Source organism: Eupeodes corollae, chromosome 1, assembly GCF_945859685.1.
Source record: "Eupeodes corollae chromosome 1, idEupCoro1.1, whole genome shotgun sequence".
Taxonomy (NCBI): domain Eukaryota; kingdom Metazoa; phylum Arthropoda; class Insecta; order Diptera; family Syrphidae; genus Eupeodes; species Eupeodes corollae.
In genome coordinates this window covers 67,607,395-67,633,970 of record NC_079147.1, presented here as the reverse complement: position 1 = coordinate 67,633,970, position 26,576 = coordinate 67,607,395, and the positions used below count along the sequence as shown (strand labels likewise).

Below are 26,576 nucleotides of genomic sequence, written 5' to 3'. Positions count from 1 at the left end.
TCGGGATATCCGTAGCCGTACCTTGGCTACAACGAGGTAGTGGTCCGAGTCAATGTTGGCCTCTCGGAATGTTCGGATATCCTGGATACTGGAGAAGTGTCGTGCGTCGATCGCAATGTGGTCAATCTGGTTGACGGTTGATTGATCAGGAGATTTCCATGTCCCCTTGTGGATATTAAGATGCGTGAACTGCGTACTAGCTACCAGAACGTCTCGCCCCGCAGCGAAATCGACCAGCCTGAATCCGTTGTCGGAGGTAGTGTCGTGCAGGCTGTATCTCCCGATTATGCCACCAAAGATGTCTTCTCTTCCTAGCTTGGCATTAAAATTTCCTAAGACAATTTTAATGTCATAGCCAGGGCACTGCTCATATGTGTTGTCCAAGAGCTCGAAGAACATATCTTTGGTGTCTTCATCTTTCTCCTCTGTTGGGGCATGCGCGCATATTAGGCTTATATTGTCAAATTTAGTCTTGATGCGGATTGTCGTGATGCGCTCGCTCACACTGTTGAAACTCAAGACTTTTTGCCAGATTCTAGTGCCAACAATAAATCCACACCCAAATAGACGCTGTCTTTGTTCTCGGTAGCAGTCACTGTAGTATATATCGCAGTCTTTTAGTTTGCGTTTGCCCGGTCCATCCCATCGCACTTATTTAATGGCTGTATTATCTGCCTTGCAGCAGTTTAGGGCTTCCGCTAATTGTTCGGCTGCACGTGGTCTGTTAAGGGACCTAACATTCCACGTACATATCCGAAGTTCGTCGTCCTTATTTCGTTTGCGTGGGTTGTCAACAGTGAATCCGTCCGTATCCGAGGCTTGTTGTTGCTTCGAAACTGTGATGTTTTTACGTGGCCAGGAAGTCACCCCGACGGCACAACCCCCAACCTGGATTGCCAGATCCTTAGTATAACTCCAAGGAAGGGGAGCTGGATGAACCGCTCCTTATAGGCCTCTGCTCCGAATATGTCGAAGAAGCTCTATAAAGTGTTCACTAAGTAGTTCGACCTTACTGGAACTGTAGACGCCACCGTTGATTCTATCTCGAGAATTCGTCCGCTGCCGTCTGGATAAGGAGAGGTGCCTTAGTGAAAACACCTCTCCCCCCTCTCTCGTTTGCTGCCCCCAACAACTTTCCACTGGGGTTGGAACCCAATCTCCAGTTGACGGTACTAGGCACCCGATGTTCACCGCGGGGAGGTGAGAATAGGAGTTGATAGACAGAGGTGGGTTTTGAGAAAAACCTGTGGACGCTTGTGTCCTCTTGAATGATGCGAGGTGTTTCCAGTTCGTTTCGTTCAAAAGTTTTATTGTTTCTTGTTAATGTTCTTTGTCCGCAATACGATATCCGTTGAGATGCAAAAATGGGACATATACTGATAAAATGAAAGCAGTCTTCTTTGGATTTAAGATTACATAAGGTACAAAAATTGGTTGAAACTTCCTTCAAATCAACCAAGTTTCTTTCTTCCATTAAAACTTCTTCATCCAAACTGATTGCCATATTTTCAATTTTCTCATCCACCGCTCATCTGGTTGATTAAAAATTTTTACGATATAATCCGCCTGAGTCTTTAATGTACTGGTAAACAATTTAGGAAGACCTGTTTCTATGTATAAAGGAGTTTTTTTTTTAAATTTCGGTGGAATTTTTCAATAGCTTCGTATTCTTCCATACCCCATACTTTAGCAGCAAAGTGTAGTCTTTACAATAGCGTCAAAAATTTTGTATTTCGCAGAGAGTGGGACTCGTTTGTTTGAGAAAACATTTTTCCATGATATATTTAGCATACTTTGACAACTATTGGTTTTCTCAACTAAATGTTCTCTAAAGTCCATCTTCGTATTAAGTTTTACTCATAAGTATTTATATTCGTTAACCACTTCCAGGAGGTTACCATTGAAGTACCTATTATAACGAATCTAACTCCTACAAGATCTAGAAAATACCATGCTCATATATTTATCAGTGTTTATAAGAAGATCCCATTTGCAGCAATATTCTGATAGACGATTTATCATAAGTTGTAAAACTTCGGGTAACTCTGAAAGTAAAACTAAATCGTTGGCATACAACAGTTCATTTATTGACATTCCAGCGATCCGAATTCCACCAGGAAGGAAAATTACTATGTCATTGAAAAGTGAAAACAAAAAGGCAATGAGGAGACATCTTGGACAATCGAATTGATTGAGAAAATGTGGAAATTCGGAAAGGATATTGTTGACGTCAACCCATGATTCCAATCTGCCTTCAAGAACTCCACAAAACAATTTCGCCAGGACATTCATAAAATAGATTCCTCGATAATTTTCAACCTGGTCCATAGCTCCTTTTTTGTGAATCGGGAAGATCACTGACTTTTTAAATGAACTGGTTATGTCCTCATTTTGAAACGCTTTATTGAAAAGGATCCTCAGTTGGTTGATGAAGCTCGGAGAAGCGTTCTTGAAAAATTCGTATGGAATTCCATCTTCGCCGGGGGCTTTTCAATTTTTCGCTCTACGAATAACAGAATAGAAGCTGAGATTTAATTGTCCAAGTAATCGTTGGATGTTCAAATGGAGACATGTGCATTCAAGAGGACACAAGCGTCCACAGGATTTTCTTAAAACCAACCTCTGTCTTTCAACTCCTACTCTCACCTCCTCGTGGTGAACATCAGGTGCCTATTACCTCAACTGGAGATTGGGTTCCAACCCCAGTGGAAAGTTGTTGGGGGCACCAAACGAGGGAGGTGGGGAGAGGTGTTTCCACTAAGGCACCTCTCCTTATCCAGACGGCAGCGGAGGAATTCCCGAGATGGAATCAACGGAGGCGTCTACAGTTCCAGTAAGGTTGAACTACTTAGTGAACACCTTATAGGGCTTCTTCGACTTATTTGGAGCCCAGGCCTGTAAGGAGCGGTTTTATCCGGCTCCCCATCCTTGGAGTTATACTTAGGATCTGGCCCTCCAGGTTGTGGGTTGTGCGTCGGGGTGACTTCCTGGCTACGTAAAAGCTTTCATAGTTGCGAAGCACCACCAAAATTCGGATACGGATGGATTTACTGTTGACAGCCTACGCAAACGAATAAAGGACAACGAACTTCGGATATGTTCGTGGAATGTTAGGTCCCTTAATAGACCACGTGCAGCCGAAGAATTAGCGGAGGCCCTAGAACGATATAAAGCAGATATCACCGCCATCCAGGAAATACGATGGGATGGGCCGGGCAAAAAAAAGTTGAAAAACTGCGATATTTACTATGGTGACTGCTACCACGAAAACCAACAGCGCTTATTTGGATGCGATTTCGTCATTGGAGCCAGACTAAGGCAAGAAGTATTAAGCTATAGGAGCATCAATGAGCGCCAGTTGATCAAATATTCACATTACGGCAGATCCTGGAAAAAACTCAAGAACACCAAATCGACACCCACCATCTTTTCATCGATTTCAAGGCCGCATATGACAGAATCTACAGGGACGAGCTGTATAGAGACATGTCTAGTTTTGGCCTCCCTGCCAAACTCGTCCGTTTGTGCAGGATGACCATGGAGAATTCACGCTGCTCCATAAAGGTTGGAAACAACTTAACAGAACCTTTCGATTTCAAAAAAAGTTTTAGTCAAGGTGATGCGCTGTCATGCGATTTTTTTAACATCGTGCTTGAAAGAATAGTGCAGAGCTCACACGTCAACACTAGATTCACTATCTTTCAAAAGTCTGTCCAATTACTGGCATATGCTGATGACATTGACATAATCGGAAGAACTCAGCGTGATGTCAATGGGGCTTTTGTGAGTATTGAGGCAGAGGCGGCAAACATTTGTTTAAAGGTTAATGAGGTCATGCTGTCGTCTAGAAAGGACATACAACACCGACGTTTTGGTCAAAACCACCATCGATAGACGTAACTTTGAGTTAGTCAAGGACTTCGTCTACCTAGGCTCGGCTGTAAACGCAGAAAACAACACCAGCGCTGAAATCAAACGCAGAATAACTCTTGCTAACCGCTGTTTCTTTGGACTAAGAAAGCAATTCAGTAGTAAAGTCCTCTCTCGAGGGACCAAAGTGTTGCTATATAAGACCCTAGTGCACCGTTTTGATACCAAAAACTGGTTTAACCTGTGATAGAAATTAAAAGATTTATAGGGAAGCTTCATAGCGATTATGTTAGACCCATTTTGTCGCATTGAAAAAAAAGATTAGGTCTCTAATCTTTGTCTCTGATAGCTCATCAAGTTCGTGAAAGAATGCTTTTCCAAAGTATTTTATTCTAGTGTTTGCCAAAGCAGGACATTTGCATGGATTATCGTTTCACTTTCTCTTTGGTCACTACAACTACGGCAAAAGGTGTTGTAAGAGATACCCAACTTCTCTGCATGAACTCCTATAGGCCAATGTCCGGTACAAACTGCAACAATCCTGGCTATGTCTTGCCTTGGCCTGCATAGAAGATCGTTTGTATGGGTTTTATTAGAGGTGGGCCATATCTTCCTAGATATAATGCAGTTGGGTAAATAGAAAAGATTTTACCCTTCATAGCACCAAGAGGAATGTTAACCATTTCCGCAAGTGAGCTATGAGGGGCCGATCCTTGCCTGGCTAGCTCGTCAGCCCGTTCATTTCCCACGATACCACTATGTCCCGGAATCCAGATCAGGGTGACACCGAGGTTAATATTCAGGCTCGCAAGCTCATCGCAACATTGCTGGACCAATTTAGGTGAGGATGTGGCCGAGTTAATGGCTTTGACAGCTCCCTGACTGTTTACATGATTGATCATTTTCATATTCACTTTTCTTTTTCAAACACATTTCTTTGTACCGTGAGTTTGCTTCAACGTACGATTTTCTAAAAGCATAGCATTAAAAAGAAAAAAGGATTTCTTACGACTTTTCATGCATTCATATTCAAACCACTTTTGTTTGAACTTTTAGATTCCATTTAATGCCATAGATGATGCGGTGTTTCTTATGTAACGCACAAGTTGGTTTGATAGTAATTCAGTTGAATCATAGTTAACATCTACCGTTGATAGTTATGGTGTTCTAGGTTTTTTTTGTATTTTTCCACAACCTCCTGCTTCTATTTCAATCTAGGGATAAGTTTCAGAATTTTTTCTTGATTGGATTTTTGTCCGGTCAAAACGACGGTAATGGGCATTTGGTCAGAAAAGTTTTGGTGCTGTACTTCGAAATTAGTAATTTAGTTGACCCAATTGTTATTTGCCGCGCAGTAGTCAATGACAGAGTTGCCCTGTCCACCATAATAAGTGAAGTTACCATCGTTATGACTTTTCGTGCAACCATTTAGCACCAGGCAATCATCACAACTGAAGCATTTCCAGGAAGTGTGTTCCATTTTTTTTGCGAATATTGTCTTTTAATGATCTGTTATCAAGATTTAGTAAGGAGTTGTTAATACTTAGAGACGTGGTGATTTGTAGATTGGTGATTCTCGCATTTAAATCTCCAATTAATAGAACGCTTTTTCCGGCAAATTGCTGCATAATGGTGTTCAAACGTTCGTGATCTTCATTCCAATGATTGCAGTGTATATAGAACGGGATAATGTACATATTATTTTCATTTAAAAGTTTCACAATCGTAACTCCTTCATGTTCCACAAAGCTGTAGTTTCTTATTCTTAATAAGGTAGTTTTGATCCCAAAGACACTGCGTCCACTTGCTCGTCCTTTAACATTAATTTTTATTGCAGCTTCCCAAACTAACTTAAATCCACTTAAATATTTTGTAAATTGGCTAAGGTTTTCTTTAGTTACTTGTGTTTCAAACAGAAACGTTTGTGTTGTGATCGTTTAAAGCAACTTGATATAGTAGCGCAATGCATATTGCATATTATAAAGTTTAATTGATGTCAAAAACGTTCTTGTTTTGTTAGATACTTGGGTAGAACCAATTTTTTTTTATTTTCTTTGTAATAAAAAGAAACACCCACGGTAAGTCTTTATTGAATATTTCAATGTTGTTACCCGTAAAAAAAAATTGTAAGTCCATATCACTGCCGTTTCTTGACAAATGGCCAAGGCACAAAGGTATCCCTAAAGTTCGATCGTAAGAACTTACGTCCAGACGCATACATTGCACATACATCTCTCTAGAAACCATGGATATGGATTATATGGACCTAGACACGTCAAGAAATGTCAATGAATAAAATATTTGGTTTTATTTCCTAATTTTATGCACATATAGTTATTGCGATTACTAAAGGCCCGTTTTGACTCTCAATGTTTGTTATAATATAATAATATTATGTTCTCAATATATTAATGTTGAGACCTTAATAAAACAAATGTAAATTTACTTGAAACCTTGAATTGTGCAATCTTGGTCTTTCTAAGTAAAAATTTAAATCATTAGTTATAAAAATGAGTATTTGAAGGTTACGTACCCTGTTTTTTAATGTTTATGTTTTAGATGATATAATTCTCCAGTCTACTTCTATTTGGTTTAAGAAAAGTGAAATGAATGCTTAAATACCAAAAATAACTACATTTAGCCCATGGCCACTGTCTAAAAACTAACAAAGATTGACGTATTCCCTTAAAAACTTGAAAGCTTGACTTTAACTTAAAAATTACAAAAAATAAATCATAACCATGCTTTATTTATTTACCTTGAAATCCAAGGTCAAAAATGCTCCTTTTTAAGGATTTCTAAATTCAAATACCAAATTCAACTCTTACTTCCATTCTTTCAAATCTTCTTCTTATACTCATTTGAAAGTTTCCCCTGAAATGGATTTCATTTCTTTTTTCCTAAGAATTATTTAACGAAACGAAGATGTCCATCAACAAAAATGAAATAAAAAACAGCAGTTCAAAGTGAACAGTGAAGTATAATATTTTGCCTTGAAAAATATCATAAAGCAATGTCAGCTGATGAAAGATACCTGTATACCTGCATCTTTGAGATACTTTTTTGCTATCTTTATAATAAATATTTTTCTCCAATGCATTTTTCGTGACATTTTTAAATCTTGAATTTGAAATTATTAAAGATAAAAAAAAGACGAGATAAATTGCAAAGCATCATGATTCATGACAACAAGATGCATATAAGGTACGTTCAAAGAAGAAATATTTATTATTTATCTGTCTTCTTTTATTTTTCTCATATTTTCATTGTAACACAGAAAAGAATATTATGACATAAAGTGAAAGAAAGAAAGATACAAATCATTTGTTTTATATATATCTTGTATATTTACAGTGTGAATAATATTTGCTCAAAAGAAAATCGAGATGAGGAAGTTAGTCCGATGTAATAAAGTCGCTGAAGATCCTAGACACTAGAAATAGGTCACAGGAATTTAACGGAGGATGAAGAAATCGAAAAAGGACTCAAGGGATATTAATATTCATACATAATTTTATTGCATCAACAAAAGAAATAGAGTATGAACGAACCTTTGCAATAGTATTTTTTTTAATGATGAAAGTGAATGTTTCAGAATAATTATCACATCAAGTGAAGAAGAGTTCCAGGGAAATTTTATACGAGAAAAATCGGAATATAAATTAAATACATACATTAAAAATTTTAAGATAGATTGAGTAAGCTCAGAATAATTGCATAAAAACACTGTATATGCTATATAATTATTTAATTTTTCAACTCACTTAAAAATTGAAAAGGTAACGTTTACGCCCAATAAAACTGAATAGAATAAATTGTAAATTAAAACCGAAGGTCGAAAATTGGAACACGGTGTTTCCATTTTGCTGCCAAGAAAGAGCATATTTGCTTAACATCTATACAGATTTATGATGACGTGGTTAATATATTGTTATTTAGCTTAAAAATATCATCAACTTTACGCAGAATTAAATTTGCAATAATTTTATTTTTAAAAAGTATTTAATATAAGAAACATGGTTAAAAACTAAAATGTTTGTCTTAGAAAATTATGTACAAAACAGTTTATCTTTGAATATGATTAGACAGTTAAAATAAATTAATAATTTTTTGTTTCTTAATAAGAAACCAAAAATCGTTTCAAAGCCCAAAGAAATAGCAAGAGTAATTCATCGTTTTATCTCAGCGATGTTTTTGTTTTATGAATTCATAGTGGAGCTTAGCTAGACAAAGTTCTTACCTACATCCAAGTTACGTGGGTCAAAAGCGACATTTTGACCGAGACGTCGTCGGTGTCTCTCATTAACCGTTAAACCAATTTTTGCCGCCTCTGTCTCAATACTCACAAAAGCTCTATTGAAACTACGCTGAGTTCTTCCGATTATGTCAATGTCATCATCAATTGCTAGTAACTGGACAAACTTATGAACGATAGTACCTCTAGTGTTGACATGGGATCTCTGCACTCTTCTCTCAAGTACCTTGTTAAAGAAATCGCATGACAGTGCATAAGGTTGTCTAAAGCCTTTTTTTACATTGGAATGTTCTGTTAAATTGTTTCCAACCTTAATATAGCAGTGTGAGTTCTCCATAGTCATCCTGAACAAACGGACGAGTTGGGCATTGATGGCAAAACTAGACATGGCTCTATACATCTTGTCCCTGTAGATGCTGGCATATGCGGCCTTGAAGTCGATAAAAAGATGTTGGTAGCCGAATTAATGTTCTTCGGTTTGGACTTTCCTGTCTAAAACCACACTCATAAATACCTATCAGGTTGTTAACGATGGGCTTCAGATATTATGGAAGGGAAGATTTTGCAAGCGATGTTAAGCAGACTGATGCCTCTATAGTTTGTGCAGTTAAGAGGGTCTCCTTGTTTCAGAATCGGACAAACAATACTGAGGTACTATTCATTGGGCATGCTTTCTTCCTACCATATCTTACAGATAAGCTGGTGCATGCTTCTAACAAATATATCTGCAGTTTTTTTGAAGAGCTTGGTATTTAAGTTATATGCTCCAGCGGCTTTGTTAGATTTCAGATTAGATATGGCAATCTCGTCTAAGTCGGGAACTTGGCATTGTTGACTTTAGATTATTAAATTGAATGGATCATTAAGCCTGACAATAGAATTCGGTTAGTCGTCGCCGTTATACAGTCTACCAGAAGTGGTTCTTCCATATCCTCAGTATTGACACCGATTCAACAATGATGTTTCCATTTTCGTCTTTGCAGCCTTTGATGCTAGGTTTATGGACTTGTGAATTTCGTTTCACGTGCTCATAAGACTTTCGAACTTCGAAAATTTAGAATGAAACAACAACTTCATTCCTGCTTTGGAGCCCCTCAACATCTTCAACCACACGCTTCTCATGCTATTTCGTTTTCCTTCGGTGTTCCTCTCGCCTCTTCTGCTCATAGAGCACTTGAGCAGTTCTCGTCCTTCTATGCAACGCCGCTTTGGGTGCCTGTTGTTTGGTTGCATTTGCTTCCGACTTTCCTCATCAAAATATTGGTTCCTTGTTAGTGGTTGATTGAAACCCAGGTGGCTTTTTTGATTGCATCTTGGTAATATTGCCACTGGTTTTCGATAATTGTCTTGCGGCAAAGAACTTTGAGAGTACCAAGTACCCTCACTTGTAACTCGGTCGGAAAAGGATTTGGTGCTCTCTTGCAATTGTAGCCGTTCGACGCTGTTCCTTCTCATAGCATCTCCCTGTTTTGCCTTGGGCCTTAAAAACCAAAGTGCCACCTTGGCTACAACGAGGTAGTGGTCCGAGTGGATGTTAATTCCTCGAAAAGTTTGGACAGCGATGCTGCTGGAAGTTTGTCTAGCGTCGATCACAATATCGTCAATTTGGTTGAAGTTAGATTGATCTGAAGAAGTCTATGTTAATTTGTGGATGTTGAGGTGATGACGTTTCGACTCGCGCAAAATCTATGTGCCTGAATCCGTTATCGAAAGTTTTGTCGTGCAGGCTGTTTTTCCCCATTATTCCACCAAAAATATCTTCCCCTCCTAACTTGGCATAAAAACCCTTACGTCACGTGTTTTTATAGAAATTGATATTATTGTGATTGATATTTAGCATTCACTAAAGCTCAACATTAGGCTCTCTTACCAAAACTATGTCATCTCGGCTAAGATGAATCTCTCCTTCTTTCAATTAGAAATTACAAAAAGAGGCTGGGATGCGACCCACACTGATAACTTCCCATCCCGTCTGTCGATTTGTTTTGCTTAAAAGTTTGTCTATATGTATTTTTACCAAATTTGCGCACTATTTTTTGTAGATTTTATTTTTTATGAAAAAAAACGGACTGTTGGATTTTTATATAAAAATTACTGAATATTGAAAACAATATTTTCTCTGAAATAAAATAAGTTTGAAGCGAATATTTTTAATTTTTGAAAAGCTATTTGACCCGAAAGTAAATTTTTACCAAGTTTTAGTAGGTATTGTTTTTTTCTAGAGTTTTATTTTTTTGTAAAAAAACAGTCAATTCGAATTTTTTAAAAATTTTACCAAACGTTGAAAACAATATTTTTTATAAGATAAAATTAGTTTGAAGCCAATATTTAAAATTTTTGAAGAGATATTTGAGTCGAAAATCAATCTTTAAAAACTTTTATACTTTTTTTTAGGTTTTTATTTTTTGTAAAAAAACTGTCAATTCGATTTTTCTCAAAATTTGTCCTAATGTTGAAAACAATATTTCTTATAAGAAAAAATTAGTTAGAACCTATTATCTCAAAGTTTTTAAAAGATATTTGAGTTGATAATCATTTTTTACGAACTTTTGTTAATTTTTTTTTCGGTTTTTAAGTTTTTGTACAAAAACTGTCAAAACGATTTTTTTAAAACTTAAACGGAATGTTGACAACAAGATGTTTCAAAATATAAAATTAAATTAAAGCCAATATCTCAAAGTTTTGAAAAGATATTTGAGTCGAAAATCAATTTTTACCAACTTTTATAAATTTTTTGTTTAGGTTTTTATTTTTTGTAAAAAAAACTGTCAATTCGATTTTTTTCAAACTTTAACTGAATGTTGACAACAAGATGTTTTGAAAGATAAAAGTAAATTAAAGCCAATATCTCAAAGTTTTGAAAAGATATTTGAGTCGAAAATCAATTTTTACCAACTTTTATAAATTTTTTGTTTAGGTTTTTATTTTTTGTAAAAAAAACTGTCAATTCGATTTTTTTCAAACTTTAACTGAATGTTGACAACAAGATGTTTCGAAAAATAAAAGTAAATTAAAGCCAATATCTCAAAGTTTTGAAAAGATATTTGAGTCGAAAATCAATTTTTACCAACTTTTATAAATTTTTTTTTTAGGTTTTTATTTTTTGTAAAAAAAACTGTCAATTCGATTTTTCTCAAAATTTTTCAGAATGTTGAAAACAATATTTTTTATAAGATAAAATAAAATTGAAGCTTTAATTTCAAGTTTTTGAAAAGATATTTGAATCGATATTCCATTTTTACGAACTTCGAGTAATGTTTTTTTTTTTAGATTTTTATTTTTTATAAAAAAAACTGTCAATTAGATTTTTATCAAAATTTTATCAGATGTCAAAAACATTATTCTTCGTTGCACACAATTGTTTTAGAGATAAAATCATATTTCAGTCGTAAAATTTTGGAGGTGACAAATTTTTTTTTTTTTCAGTTTTATTGATTTAAAAAAAAACCGTTATATTGATTTTTTTCAAAAAATATACCTGTTTGGTATCACGTTACAATCTATTATATAAAATTTAATTCAAGTCTCTAGCGTTTTTGGTTCGTAAGATATTTAGGGTTAACCAAAATTTTCACCTTTTTTTCAAACTGCTATAGTAAAAAAACCACCCACGCAATTTTCTTGAGAGCCCTTTCTGCATCTTTCTGCCTTATTATCTGTATAACAAAATTTATTTGAAGTCGATATCTCTTCTGGTTCTTGAGCTATGGACCACGAAAAAAACGTCGCGAACGTACGGACGTACGGACGTACGGACGTACAAACGTACGTACACACGCACGCACAGACATCTTTCTAAAAATCTTTTATTTCGACTCTAGGGACCTTGAAACGTCGAGAAATGTCAAAATTTTCAATTTGACAAATCGGACCCATTACAATAACTTCCTATGGGAAGTTAATAATAACGTGTCGTTAAGTTTCTTAACCGGCTAATGTTGCGCAAACGAAACTTATCACGTTTGGCCTTCAGGGACTTAATTGGTACATTTTTTATAGCGTTTTAGAACTAATACTGGGTGTTTATCAAATAATCTTATCGACCAGTTTTTGGATTTAAAAAAAAATTATCTCTGGAGTTTTTTATATCTTCCAAATTTTTCAAACTTAAAAAAAAAATGAAAACAAACTTCAAAAAAAAACTTTACAAATATATAAAAAAAGGTTGAAATTATATTGTAAAATAAAATTAGACCAATTTTTATGGGTAATTTACCTAGCATAGCAGGTAAGAGTAAACCTCTGAGTCGCGTTTGACCATTTAACCCTTCCGCGCGAGATAATTCTTAGAAATGATTGTACAGTATTAAAAATTGATTTCTTTTTTCAAGACATAGTGTGCATTTTTATCTAAAAAAAATCATTCAACACTTCCATGTATATTTATTGGAAAACCCTTTTCCCATATAAAAAACGGGCTGCATATTTAAAAATCCATAATGTTGAAAATAAATATTTCGGGTATATAAGTACGTGTGACTCGTTCTAAATTTCACTTATTAAGTAAAAATTGTCAGTGTTTTTTAAAAATATCTGTGTTTTAAAGTTAAAAAAAAAAAAAACTATTATGTATCGCCAGATGTTTTTTTTCGGCTAAAGAACTAGAAGATATATGTTAATGAATCCTAGTTCAGACGAAGAAGTGAATTGAACCAGAAAATAGATAAAGCTGTTGGACAAACGTGATTATTCTGCCTCCAAAAAATGATGCTTTAAGTGACCATGAAGAAATTGATGATAACGTCTAATTATTGGAAGACGTGAACAAATTGCAAATAAACTAGCGGGTGAATTAGAGCTGGAATGCATATTAGACGATTTACAAAGGAATCGATGTTTTTTCAATATAAATTACCAAAATGGTCAAAGAGCCATCGAGTTGGCTTTTCAAATACTCCAAAAGACGTATCAAGTGAAAAGATTCAAGCGATCTATAAAAAAAAGGTAAGTTTAAAATAAAAATCACTCAGAACCCTAAGTTGAATCCATTCCTTTTTTCTTGTAGGCAGTTTCAATCCTCTTCAAATATACGAATTTTTTCTTGATAATGAAATTATCAATTTCATTGTTGAAAGCACCAATACGTATGCTTATGTGGATAGAAATAATTTAACATTCAAGACAAATTTCAATGAAATCCGTACATTTATTGGAATAATGTATTTTTTTTTGATCCAATCAACCAGTCTTTTGCTGCAATATAATAAAAGAAGCCATGAGCCGAGACCGCTTCAAACTTATCAAATCGTTCTTATATGCCTGTGATAACAGTACAATTTATTGATCAGAGCGAAAAGTTTGCTAAAGTCTCAACTCGAAACAACATGATAAATATGAATTTTATGGGCCGATCCTTGCCTGGCTAGCTCATCAGTTTTGTTATAGGTGGGTCATATCTTCCTAGATATAACGCAGTTGGGTAAATTGCTCCACCTTCGGTTTGATTCAGTTTGGTAGATAGAAAAGATTTTACCCTTCATAGCGCCAAGAGGAATGTTAACCATTTCGGCAAGTGAGCTATGAAGGGCGATCCTTGCCTGGCTAGCTCGTCAGCCCGTTCATTTCCTTCGATACCACTATGGCCCGGAACCCAGATCAGGGTGACACCGAGGTTAATATTCAGGCTCGCTAGCTCATCGCGACATTGCTGGACCAATTTAGATGAGGATGTGGCCGAGTTAATGGCTTTGAAAGCTGCCTGATTGTCTGTAAAGATAGCCGCATTTCGGTTTTGGTTTGGGCTTTGTTTCAGTATCTTACATGCCACCCTTATTGCCAGCAGTTCAGCTTGAAAAACGCTAGCAACGTCAGGAAGCCTAAAGGATTTAGCTAAATTTAGGGCCTTTATTTTTGTTTTGTTTGATTTTTAAATTAAATAACTTCATATGATAAATCATTAATAAAAACATAATAAAGTAGTGAACCTTATTTAGAAGGAAGAACCATCCGATTCTTCACTATCTGTGTTGTTTTGAAATTGCGATAGTGAATTTGAATTTTCCGGAATCAGTGTGTATTCATCTAACTCTTTGTCATGTTCTTTCGAATGTTTTGAATGTGTGTTCCTATATTGTGCTAAAGTAGGATCAGATCTAAGCAGCAATACAGTCATTAAGTCTTCGTTTGCAAACTTTCGGGATGATTTTCTAGTGTGAGCTAGGCGGTGCTTTCGAAATTCTTTATGGCTAGCTTCTAGAGCTTCTTCCGAAAGTTGACCAATGGGTATATCAAAAAATGAAATTATATCCGGGCCATATAATACCAACTATAAAGTTGAAGATAGAGATATCTTGTTTCATCGAGCAATGCAGAAAATTTATTTACGTCAATACTAAGCCCAGAAGCCAAGACTCTTAAAATGATTTAGAACTTTTTTATTAGATTTTCATCAAGTCCAGTGATTTCGCACCCCCAGAATTAAAGTGACCTAATTCGAAAATTGCAATTTGTGGGAAATGAGCAATAAAGGTTTCAAAAAAGTACAGTTTTGAGTTAGATTGAATGTATCTCTTACACATTTCATTGAAAATGATTAATTTTTTGAGGAACTATATATTAATCGTTTATGTACAAACTGATGACATAAAATTCAATTTTAATTGTTTTTAAATATATTTTTTTAGATTTAATATAAAACAGTTTCCAATTAAGTCACTCTATTGTAAAAATATTTTTTTTTTTTAACTTTTTACGACTTCAGCCCATTTAAGACGAAAGATGCCAAAACTCCTTGGGGCATATTATGGAATCAGTCATTATTTTACTATAAATTTCCACGAATCTAAGGTAGTACATTAAAACTCACAACGTAAAAAAACATAGTATTTATTTCAAATCCATAAAGCAGTCTTCATAATCTTATATCTAAGGTTATTATTAATCAGGTAATTGTTACTGATAATCACATTAAAAAGTTTCTGTTTTTAACAGGCAAATAAACAAAAAATAAAAATAAAAAAATTCGTTTCAGTAGGTAACTTTGTCTTACAATAGTAGTTTTCTTATATAAAAGATTTATAATAGGCAGCGTAGGCATTTGGTATCAAATGTTTTTTAAGTAAATCACTGAGATCTTTCTTTTTGTTTGTACTTAGTTCAATTGCATGAGAAAAGAGCTTTTGCAGCTCTATTTCTTCAAGTGTTCGCATTTTCTTTCTTTTGTTTCTGACATTAAGTCTTTTGAAATCTTCTTTATAAGATGTTTTGTAATAAATGTAAAACGGATCTTCTTTTACAAACTTCAACATTTTTACATTACCCCAGGTAAATATTTCTCTGTCTTCATTTTCACTATAATTATAGCCCCATTGATCTTGTAGATTTTTTAAATCATAAAAATAATTATAATCGAGTTCATGAACAACAAATGGTGATCCATGTTTTTTTGCAGTTCTGATAAAGGTTACGTATTGCTGTGGAATATATATTGGACTGGATTTGAGGCTCTTCTTGACTTCTTTTTCGATTAAGCTATGAACATTATCTCCTTCATTTTCTGTGTGACCTTGTATCAAAAATTTATGGGTGATGGTATTTATATTTTCAAAATACACTACCGCAAATGAACAGAGGCTAGCTATAAATTTATTTTTATTTTGGCCACCACAGTTGTCAGAATAAAAAATAACGTCTACTTTTTGTCCTGCTGATCGCGCGTCAATAGATTGTAAGAAATTAAATAAGCAAGATCCTAATTCATTAGAACCTCTTTTACCTTGTGTTTCGTCCCAAAAATAGCAATTTACATTCTTATAGCAGCAATATGTGGAATCCTTTTTATTTTTGTTTGATTTATCTAATTCTACTATAGTGAAATTAAAACTGTTCAACCTCGATTTATAGTAAAAAGCACAGATATCACCCCTTGGACATTGCATCACTGCTTGAAGATCAAAAACGGCACAAACAGTAGTCTCGCTTACGTTGTCACGATCTTTTCGCTTTTCTTCTCTGGACAAAACTTTCTCCTCCAAATGTGTGTCGTATTTTTCTTGAATATCTTGTCTGTTAGCTTCTGGGCACAGTAGATATTGATTACATAAGTCACACTGGTCCTTCTTTGGTTTAAAGAAACTAATATTAAACTCAGTATTGAATATTTCGTAAAACTTGTTAAACTTTCCATAGGACTTGTTGTTTTGCTTTTGATTATCCATATAATCTCTGTATAATTCTGTGATTGTTCTAGAACCATCAATGTACTCTCGTGTAGTTTGTGCTCTCAAATAATGAGACTCGATCCTGGGAATAGAGTTTATATGGTCTTTCATGTCTTGAATAATATTTGCGCCAACAGTTATGTGTCCATTATGTTTTCCTCTAAGATCTTTTTGTACAAAACCTTCGTCATCTATCTTGCTTTTAATGGTACGAATCACTCGATCAGTAACGTCCAAAGTCTGCAAAAAAAATGTTTTACACACTCGTCGTTTTCCATTATCAACCGTAAAATAAAATGCGTGGTTAAATGCTCTTGGATTTGGTGCATTAGAATAACGGTATTTTGGAGCAATTTTAGTCATACACGAATTGATGTAGGATCGTTGAAGATTAATGTCATTGAACTCCCAAAATTTATTAAAAAGCATTAATCTCTGATCCTCGTTGAAGTTTTCACGACATTTGAACCTACACTTTTCAGAACACGGAGGTTTTACTGAGCGTGCCTTAATTTGACGCTTGGATTTAGACATTGACGTGTAAGCTTGACCACTATTTCTCGCAATTTTAGCGGCAGTCTGTTTCCATTTTGTAGGATTAATCTTCCTTTTTCTGCTATTGGGTATAGAACAGCTGCCATCTTTTTTATTAGTGCATTTGTTAGTCGATCCGCTATTGCAACTGGATGATGAACTGTTTGTAGATGCCGAACTGGTGCTGGATGAGGAACTGCTACTGGATGAGCTATTACCAGATAAACTGCGGCTAGAGGCTTTCTTCTTTGATGAAAAGCTGCAAGGAGATGAATTGTTGCGAGATGACGAATTGCGATTAGAGGTAGAGGCCAATTTTGTAAAGTTCTTAAGTTTGCTGGAGTTCTCTTGCCCAACATAGTACGTAGGATCATTATCGCTTAGATCAACATCGCTTTCATCGGAGTGTATTGGTGATATGTTGTATTTATCAATTTGATTAGATTTTCTCCGTGGACGACAGTCAGATGAAATAGTAGGCAATGTTACACTTAACGTAGGCGACACGTTGTACTCAACGTCAACATCTGTGCATATGTCACGTTTACTGTCAATTTTGTTGACGATAAGTGCATCATTATTGGAAATAGAGTTCTGTGACCATGTTTGTACCACATGGTTCTCAAAGCTATCATCTATTACTTCATTTCCGTGGGTGGCGCTTATCACATCTCCTACATCAACAGGACAGTAAACCAAAGAATCCGCCTCTACCTTTTTTTTCAGAGTTAAGATCCGTCAATACTTTTTCTGTGGATGTTTGGTTTTTTTTATGTCACCATTGGAACATTTTGTAGCAATTGATTTCTGCCCTAAGTTTGGAGGCGATATTCCCATCAAACGAAACATATCCTGAACTCGCTTTGACGTCATTTTTAAAGAAAAAAACTTGAACCGCAAAAAGCTGAAACAATAAGATCGTAGCATTATACCACCATCATTAGGATTTAGAAAAAAAACGTACATAAATCTAAAATTGTTGCACGCAGCTTTTATTTAATAGAGGCATATTTCAAGAAATGTCTTACTTTCTTTTATTATTTTGTCTACTAAAGAGACTGAATATATAAAACTACAAGAAGTTTTCGTATGTGTGTAGTCATAAATAGACCTATTCTTTTAAGTGGTTTTCCTCTTTTATTTAATTTTTGTAATAAAAAGACTCAATTCGAAAACGGTCAATAAAATCTTATAAATATTTTCGTAAGAAACAGACTTATGTAAAAAAAGAGTCAGCTTAGCACAAAAAATTAAATGTACTTACCTTCACACTATTTGCAATAAAAAGAAAGAATTCAATATCCGCCGGTTTAAAATACGTCCACTCGCGAACACCTCTGACGCAATACTGACTTGGTCTCTTTCACATAAGATGCAGAGGTGAATAGCATGATCAACTTAAGTGACCGATGTATAGCTGTCCCTTTCCTACTCATGATTTGGTGTCTTTTTCACCACAGGGTTTTAGATATCCCTTTTTAAGGTCAGTTTATTGGGAAATCAGAAAAAACTGGAATTTTGAGTTAGGTCACTTTCATTCTGAGGGTGCGATTTGTGCAGTAGTCTCTGAATCTTTAAAAAAAAATCTTTAAAAAAGTCTGTAATATCTTCAATCCTAGAGCTTTTAGGAAGAGAAATCCATTTCTCAAAAATCTCTTCATTTTTTAAGGTTTGACCTTGTCCTACTAAAAGTTAAATATTTTGAAGGTTAGCAAAAATTTGCAATTAAAGTTTTTTATTTTACAAAGTACAATAGTAGAGGATTACAATGACATAAAATACTTCGATATGTTTTGATACGTTTTTTTTTAAACTCAACTTAAATGAATTTTTCATGCCTCAAAACAGGGCTCTTTTTGATTGATTTATTTCAACACTAATTTAGGTAAAAAATTAAATGTAAAATACTCATACCAGCTCTAAAGGAATCCATAATTATTAATCACTACACAAAAAATGATAACAGCGACAATTTTCTCAAACGAGATCGATTATGACACAACAAAATAGTATTACAAACTCCAACTGAAGCTAAAATTACCTTGACTAATGATATTAAAGCCGCTAATCCACCAAACAAACAAAAACAAACAACTAAAAATAACAAATAACAGTTATTTAGAATGTTCTAGTTGGACTCCAAAGCATTGTAGCTTTAAATCTCATATTTACTTGTTTTATTTTTGTGCACCCGTCAACGCACTGTGGGTCGTCCAAATAGAATTTCTCTAATATGGTAATCAAGAATGCACTCCAAGGTTTTAAGCACAAAAGATGTTAAGCTTATTGGTCTGAAATCCTTCGCAGAAACTACTTTGACCTGTCTCCACGACATAGGCACATGTTTGAGAAGGAGACATCCTTTGAAAATGTATTCCAGCCATGGAGCTGAAACAACTTTTGAAGCAAAACTGGCAGTATTCCATCCATGCCTTGGGATTTATATGGAGAAAAAGTATTGATGGGCCACAAAATATTTTCTCTGGTTGCAACGGAATTGACTTGCTCCATACGAGCTACGTTTAGCTCTGTGGTTTCAAGCTGTTCGGGGTTATCACTCTCGCAACCCGGAAAGTGCGTCTTCAGTAGGAGCTCAAGAGATTCGGCTGGGGAGGCTGTCCAGGTTCCATCAGGCTTTTTTAGAAATGAAGGATTACAATGTTCCTTCGATAAAAGTTTGCTCAGCCTTGCGGAGTAATTTATGTCTTCGATTGATTGACAGTATTCTCTCCTTAGCTGGGATAATCTTGAGATTCAAGCCCTTCCAGTCATTGCTAACCTTAGCAATGCTTCACTAAGGAAATCCCTAGAAAACCTGTCAGCACACTTGATTACCCTATACCCTCTGAGCATCTCGTCAGAGTCAAAACTAGGGTAGGGGCCCTCAGGGTTTGATATAGTGTATGAAAACACACTGTTACTTTTGACAATTTTTTTCACGTCGTACAAACTGATTTGTCATTCTTTTATACCAATCTACAGGCACTGTTCGTGAAAATAGAACTGGTAAAGCAAAGTTGACAGAACCCAAACAAATGAAGAAACAAAATAGAGGAACTATGGATCTTACATTCGACAAGGAAAATGGAATTGCCGTTGTTCTTTCGAACGATAACTCCATTGTTACAGTTCTTTCAAATCATTTGATGCACCAATCAATCACCCAAGCAAAACGGTTTAATTGAAAAAAGGAAATACGTCAACATCCCCATGCCCAATGGAATCCATAAATAAAATTCCACGATGGGAGGAGTGTACTTGTTTGATAATTTTATCATCAATTACCGGATACGGATTCAAGGAAAGAATTGGTACTGGCCACTTTTATCAAATGCATTGGTAAATGCAGGGAAAATTCATGGCATTTGCAAAAAATTTGCAAATGCCACAACTTAAATTTAGGACATATGTTGTAGACTCCTTACTGCGATCATCAAATATTCCGCCAACACATCAAAAGGAAGAACATCTCAACGAAATGGTTCGATTTGATGACACAAAACATACAATCATAAAAATGGAAAAGTGTCTTCAATGTCGAAATTGTTCCAGTCAAACAATTTTGTGTTGCAAGAAGTGTAAGATCCCAATTCATACACAATGTTTTGATCCATACCACACAAGGACCCATTCTTCACAATAATATTTATCATCATGAAGTTAAAACAACACAACCACTTCAAAATAAAGCTTATACCTAAATTTTACAACCAAAAAACTCGGAATTTTTTATTAATTTTTCGGAAAACTTGAAGGTTTTAAACTTTTTTTCAAATTTCACTAAATTCAGATATAAATAGACCGCGTATGAAATTTCAAGCTTCTACCTCACCTGGAATTAGTAGCCGCCGGAAATGGGTAAAGTTTCTTTTCTTAACTTTAAATACTGGTATTTTAACGGACTATGCTCCAGATCTTCATCAGTTTCACTTTAAATCTTACTTAATTCGTAGATATTTGTTCTTAAGCTGTACTACGCGAATGTTTAACCACATAAACCCATATAAAATATATTCAAAACCCTTTCAGATTGTTCTTAACACATGTATAGAAAATTAAGGCATTACGTTGTTACATTTTTTCTTCTGAAAAATATTCTGCATATTCCAACAAAAAGATGTTTATAACCATTTAAAATTTGGAAAATATGACTCAAATTCAAACTAAATCACATTAAAATCTATTTATTCATTTTATTCAACAAATATTACTGAAAAGGTGTGTTAGCTAGAACAAACATTTTGTATACTTATTTCTTAGCTCACCAACTTAAGTTCTAAGTAGTGTTCAAGACAAAATAACTAGCACACGATACACGACTTTCTGAATACAAATTCTGTGAAATTGAACTACAGCAATAACAATTCAGTAGAACATTATTGTGAAGTTTTGACAACGTTCGTTTTTTCGTTAGAAACTCTATCTTATAAGTTCAAAATGTGTTCAAATGACAGTGAAACGATTGTTCAGTGTACATAGATACCAATGTATGTTGCCAAACCAACCAATACTTTCCCAGTTTCTTCAGAAAACGTCTCAAAACTGAATGTTTCCTAGAGAATAACAGATATCAATATGAGTAACATGATTTTCTGCTACCTTTTTTCTCTTTCAGTAGAAAATGAATAAAAAGACTTTGAAAATGTTCCTCGCCATTCCTGAGAAACTTATACTTTATATAGTTTATGTATCTTTGTGTTACTTGAAGCTGATGTAGATTCAACTGACTAAGCTTTTATACTCTTAACATCATCATCATGAATGACCTTGTCATATAAATATAAATTTATTAACATAGCAGCTATCATTTTGTGATTCATCATTCCAAAATAGTAATTTAACTCTTTTGCTCGTATCAGCGTTCAGCGAGGACGACGGCACTATAAGGACGACTATGACATTAAATCGAACAATGGATTTTCTTTCGGGGAACACACATTTTCGTCCTTCTCTGTGTTAATAGCTTACAACGACCAAAATACACCAAGTAACATAAAATCAAGAAAAAGTGAAGAAGAAACAATCTCGTAACTCGCATTCAGCTCTTTCGTATAGGAGTATGTACAGCTTTGGTCATATAATTAAGCCACTGAACTTTAAAAAATGTATATTTAAGCTCTATTTTTAAATTGGCTTAATTCCTTGTTGTAAATAATTCACACATTGTGTGTTTATGATAACTAAAACAAGTGACGACTAAATAAGCCATCTACTAAAAATAACTTTGAAGTTGCATTTAGTAAGCTTTTAATCAAGTTTTACATTTTCTGCAGCTAGTAGTTTGTTAAAAATCATATAAGAGTAAGGTTTAGTCCTATCACAGTAATTCTGTCATGAAAAGTTTTTTCTCAAATCAGCCGTTCATATTCGGCTTAAGAGTTGTAACTCACTAAGCCCTAGTTCTCCACGGACTGTTAAGTTAGTAAATAAGGCCCTGTTCGTGAGTTTTTACAGCCGCTCTTTTACAATCTTCATAAATTGTCTGTGTGTGAGGTATTTATAAAATTATTTTTTTATTTGAAAGGCGCATGTATGGCATGAAGTGTAGAATATGACATCATTCAAATGCCCGCCTCGGCTTCTTACGGTGGCACGGATCCGAGTGGTCCAATTTCCAATGGCTCTCCCGCATAGATCCAGCTGAATTTGAGCGATCTCCTGTGTTATGTTTACTTGTAGTGCATCGATCGATTGTGCTTTATTTGCATAGACATGCGACTTCAAGGCACAGTAGAAACTCAAGCGAGGTCAAATCACATAACCTTGGTGGCCAATTCACATCACCATTTCGAAAGATAACCTTACCCTCAAATCATTCATGCATAATGTTAATCGTGGTGTTTGCAGTGTGGTACATAGTGCCGTCCTGCAGGAACCACATGTCGTCTAGGTCCATATGGTTATGTATTCTTCGTCCTGGTTATGTATTTTCGCAACGTCAATAGGCTTGTAGTAGTAGTACCCGTAGCATGATGGTTAGTGCGTTGGACTGTCATGCAAGAGGTCTTGGGTTCAATCCCTGCCTGTGCCACCTTAATTTAAAAAAAAAATTAATCTTCGCGGGTACTGCCTCTTGCGAGGAATTGACAAATCCTTCAAGAGTAATTCTTGTCATGAAAAAGTGCTTTCTCAAACTTGCCGTTCGGATTCGGCCTTAAATTGTAGGTCCCTTCCATTCCTGACAACAGTACTCGCACCTGGCCCTGGTTCACAACGGACTGTTGCGCCACCATATTTCATTTTTCAATAGGCTTGTGATTGGTGGCACTATGTTTGAGCACTAACTCTGTCATAAAATTAGTCGACGCTTTAGAAGCAGTCTCTTGGATGTACGAAACAGAAGAGGCGACGATATGGGACTTGCCAGCGACATCCACTTAATGATACCTACTAAGATTGCCTACAGCTTGAAGATCCAACGGAACAACACGATTCCCAAATTCAATATCGCTAGACTAAAGGATCCCTCGACCAGTCAAAAATTTAGGGACCACATGTCAAACGAAATGAGAACAATCTGTAGCACAGTACATGACGACATCGAACACCATTGGAATGCTGTGAAAAAGTTTTAATTTCAGGTGCTGACAGAAGAATCTTGACCAAGGATCAACGCACGCAAACAGTTAAGGGCTCGAATAACTGCTGCACAAGAAGAAGAAAGAAATGAGCTGGAGTTCTCGTATCGCATGAAAAAGAGAGAGGTTCACCGCAATGTGCACCGCGACAAGCGTAACTACATCAACGCATTGGCGCAAGAAGCGGAAGATGCTGCAAACAGGTGCGACAGCAGGACCGTTCACAGAATAACCAAAGAGCTGACCGGTACACACAGCTCAAAGCAACACCTGGTGAAAGAAGTAGACGGTAATGTGATAAGTTCGGTACACTTTTCCTCGTTTTTAAACCGAGTGTTTGCAAACAACGTGCAGCCGATACCTTTTGAAGCGCCTAAGGAAACTAATCCCCGAATCTGCACCGCACCTCTCAGTAAAGATGAGATCGTTACCGCAACTAAAGCACTTAAGAACAACAAAGCTGTAGGACTTGATGGAATTATATCTGATGACATAAGTAAGTAAGTAAGTACTGAAGATGATTTTCGGCCTGTACGCCCAAGTTCCGACGCAAAATTCACCTAGTTGAAGTCTGCGAAAGGGCGACGAAAAAACTGCCTTGAGTTCTGCTTTACACCAACACAAACTTTGAGAAGGTAACTCCAGAACTTTAATAGAATTTGATCTAAACTCAAATTTGACGAAACTAGAGATCACCTGTAGATCGTTGTCTTAAAGAAATTATAAAGCTAAATAGTAAATTTTGGACAAAACGTTTAAATAAGTAATCCGATTATATCTACCTTACCTACACATATAGATTTCAATAGTTATTTTTGTGATGATCTGATGACTAACCCCACCCTAAAAACATCGACCCAAAGACGAGTGCTACATTCTGTTGAATGTATTTATATGGGGTCTAATTTTTTAACTGAAGGACGACTCAAGTGCGGTCTTCCATCATTTATAAACACATTCAGTTTTGGTAATTTTTCTAAATTCAAACTTGATATATCTTTTAAGAAAGGTTTGAGAAATCTGTGGTATTTCATATACCTTTGGTTTTTCGTGCTTATACCATTGTTTTAGTGCTTGGAACAAACTTTAAAATAAGCTTTATTTTTTAAAAACCGGATAAAATTGACAAGTTTGAAACTGCAGGTCGATATTGACGATAGGAATCTGAAACTTGGTTTTCTAATATAAAATAACTAATCTAAAAACACGACTTTATAAAATTTGCCACAAATTACAGTACATTCCAATATTATCTGACGTTTTCTTAAAATCTACGAAAAACGCTGCAACAATCTATTTCGTTCTTAAAAAAAAATTCGCGCTACGAGAGTTGCCAACCCCGAAACGCTTAGAATTCCAAACACTAATCTAGTTCATGTAAAATAAATGAATCATATTATTACAAGAGAAAGCATTTCCTGGGCTTTTAATACTTTTATTCCACTTAAAACCACGAGGTTTGCATGGCATACTACTAATAATGCTACAAACACTGCAATACATAGCAATAACATGGCTGGAGACCATCTTAAAAACTGCCTCTATCTCAATCATGTACAGGAGACATGCTTGCTTCGAGATAGCGGTTTTTATTTAAGAATAGATAATTTATTTGCTTAGTGATAGAAGGATTCAATCTCTTCTTAATATTTGAATAGAGAAAGGCTGTTGAGACTTAAATATACCTTTATTTTATATACTTATGTCTGATGCTTACTTTAATTTAAATTTTTTCTTTATTAAACTTAATTTTTAACATCGCTAAACACTTCCTATAAAATTGAATTGAATTAAAGCACCCTGTAAATTAGTCTATGTTTTTTGAGTTGTTTACAAAGTAAATTTTATGAAGTATCAGAGCTTTTAAGAAAAACCCTTCCGGTTGTCAAAACGTAACAATATATAATTCTTCCTTCTTAATAAAACTGTGAACAAGTAAAGACCGTGTCTTTATTCAAATCTATAGTTAGTAAGGCAATCCATCAAGATCGTATCTTGCATTGGATTTTAAAGACAGAGAAACAAGAACGCTTACTTTCTCTCAACATTATTTGGTGACCCCGACGTGATCTTATCACAAATTTCAACAACGTTTGTTAAACAATATTTGTTGCATCTTTTACAATGACTGATGACTGCACTGCAAAGAAATCTACCGATTAGGAGAAGGGTACCACAGTCGAACCTATGGATGCCGCTACTCTAAAGGCCCAACAGAAGAAAATCAAAGGCTAAGAGGCTCTAAAAACTCGAAGATTTGTGGCCATGGACCAGATTGAAAGAGTTAGGTTATTTTCTGTTCAAGCCAAAGAAAGATCTGCTTCCACGTCTGTGCCCGATCTACAAGTTCGTATTGAAGCTCTAGAATCTGCCTTTAGCAATTTTAAGGTGGCACAAATGAAAATTGAAGAAGTGGCAATAAGTTCCCAAAAATCTCAAGTAAGAATGAAAAGTAATAAAGGTTTTTTGAATGCTAACTGCTAAAACAAAATTTTTAAAGTTAGATTTCGTAGGTCATACGATGTACTTATAATTTTGGGATTTTTGGGGACATTTTATAGTTTCTCAATAATGTTGATCTACTGTACCAATTTTCATCAATGTTGGGATTTTTCCGGAGCATTTTTATATTGGCATGACAAAAAGGCGTGCAAAACATATAATAAATTTCTGAAATAGTTTAATTTATACTAAAATCAAATCTTAACACGCCAAACCCAAAACCGAGTTTCCGGCAAAATGTTTTCGAAAACCCAAAAATCGTTCGACCCGAACTTTTACAAGTTCTCATTTGACATTTAAATTTGTTTAACAACGGCTGTCAAATTTTGTATTGATGAAAAAAGTATGAGTAAAAAGTTTTGTTCTTCTCAAATTATTTGTGAACTGGAACTTCGAAATAAGAGAAAAGCTTTAATTGATGCAATTGAAAATTGTAATCCACAAATAAATATGTGGACAAAAGTTAGCTTGTTATAACAAAATAATTAAAAAGAAGCTATGTATATATATAAATATTTTATGCAGGTACTTTTGGGCATTTGAAATGTTAGTAAATGAGCCGCAAAACTTTCGATATACTCTGCATTGAACTAAAGGATCTGAAAGTGCAAGATTTTGTGTAGGTCCTTATGGCCGGAGCAGAAAAAGTCAATTTCAAGTTCCATATTCGAACCAAAA

General features: G+C 35.0%; 1 protein-coding gene across 1 annotated transcript; it reads right to left on the bottom strand.

The window, feature by feature from the left end:
• Positions 1 to 14,574: 14,574 nt before the first annotated feature.
• LOC129940227 (uncharacterized) lies at positions 14,575 to 17,550 on the bottom strand (the record flags this gene model as incomplete). The annotated part of the gene is made up of 1 exon (XM_056048485.1): positions 14,575 to 17,550. A coding segment is annotated over one exon (2,424 nt), but the record flags the coding sequence as incomplete, so codon positions are not given.
• Positions 17,551 to 26,576: the final 9,026 nt, after the last annotated feature.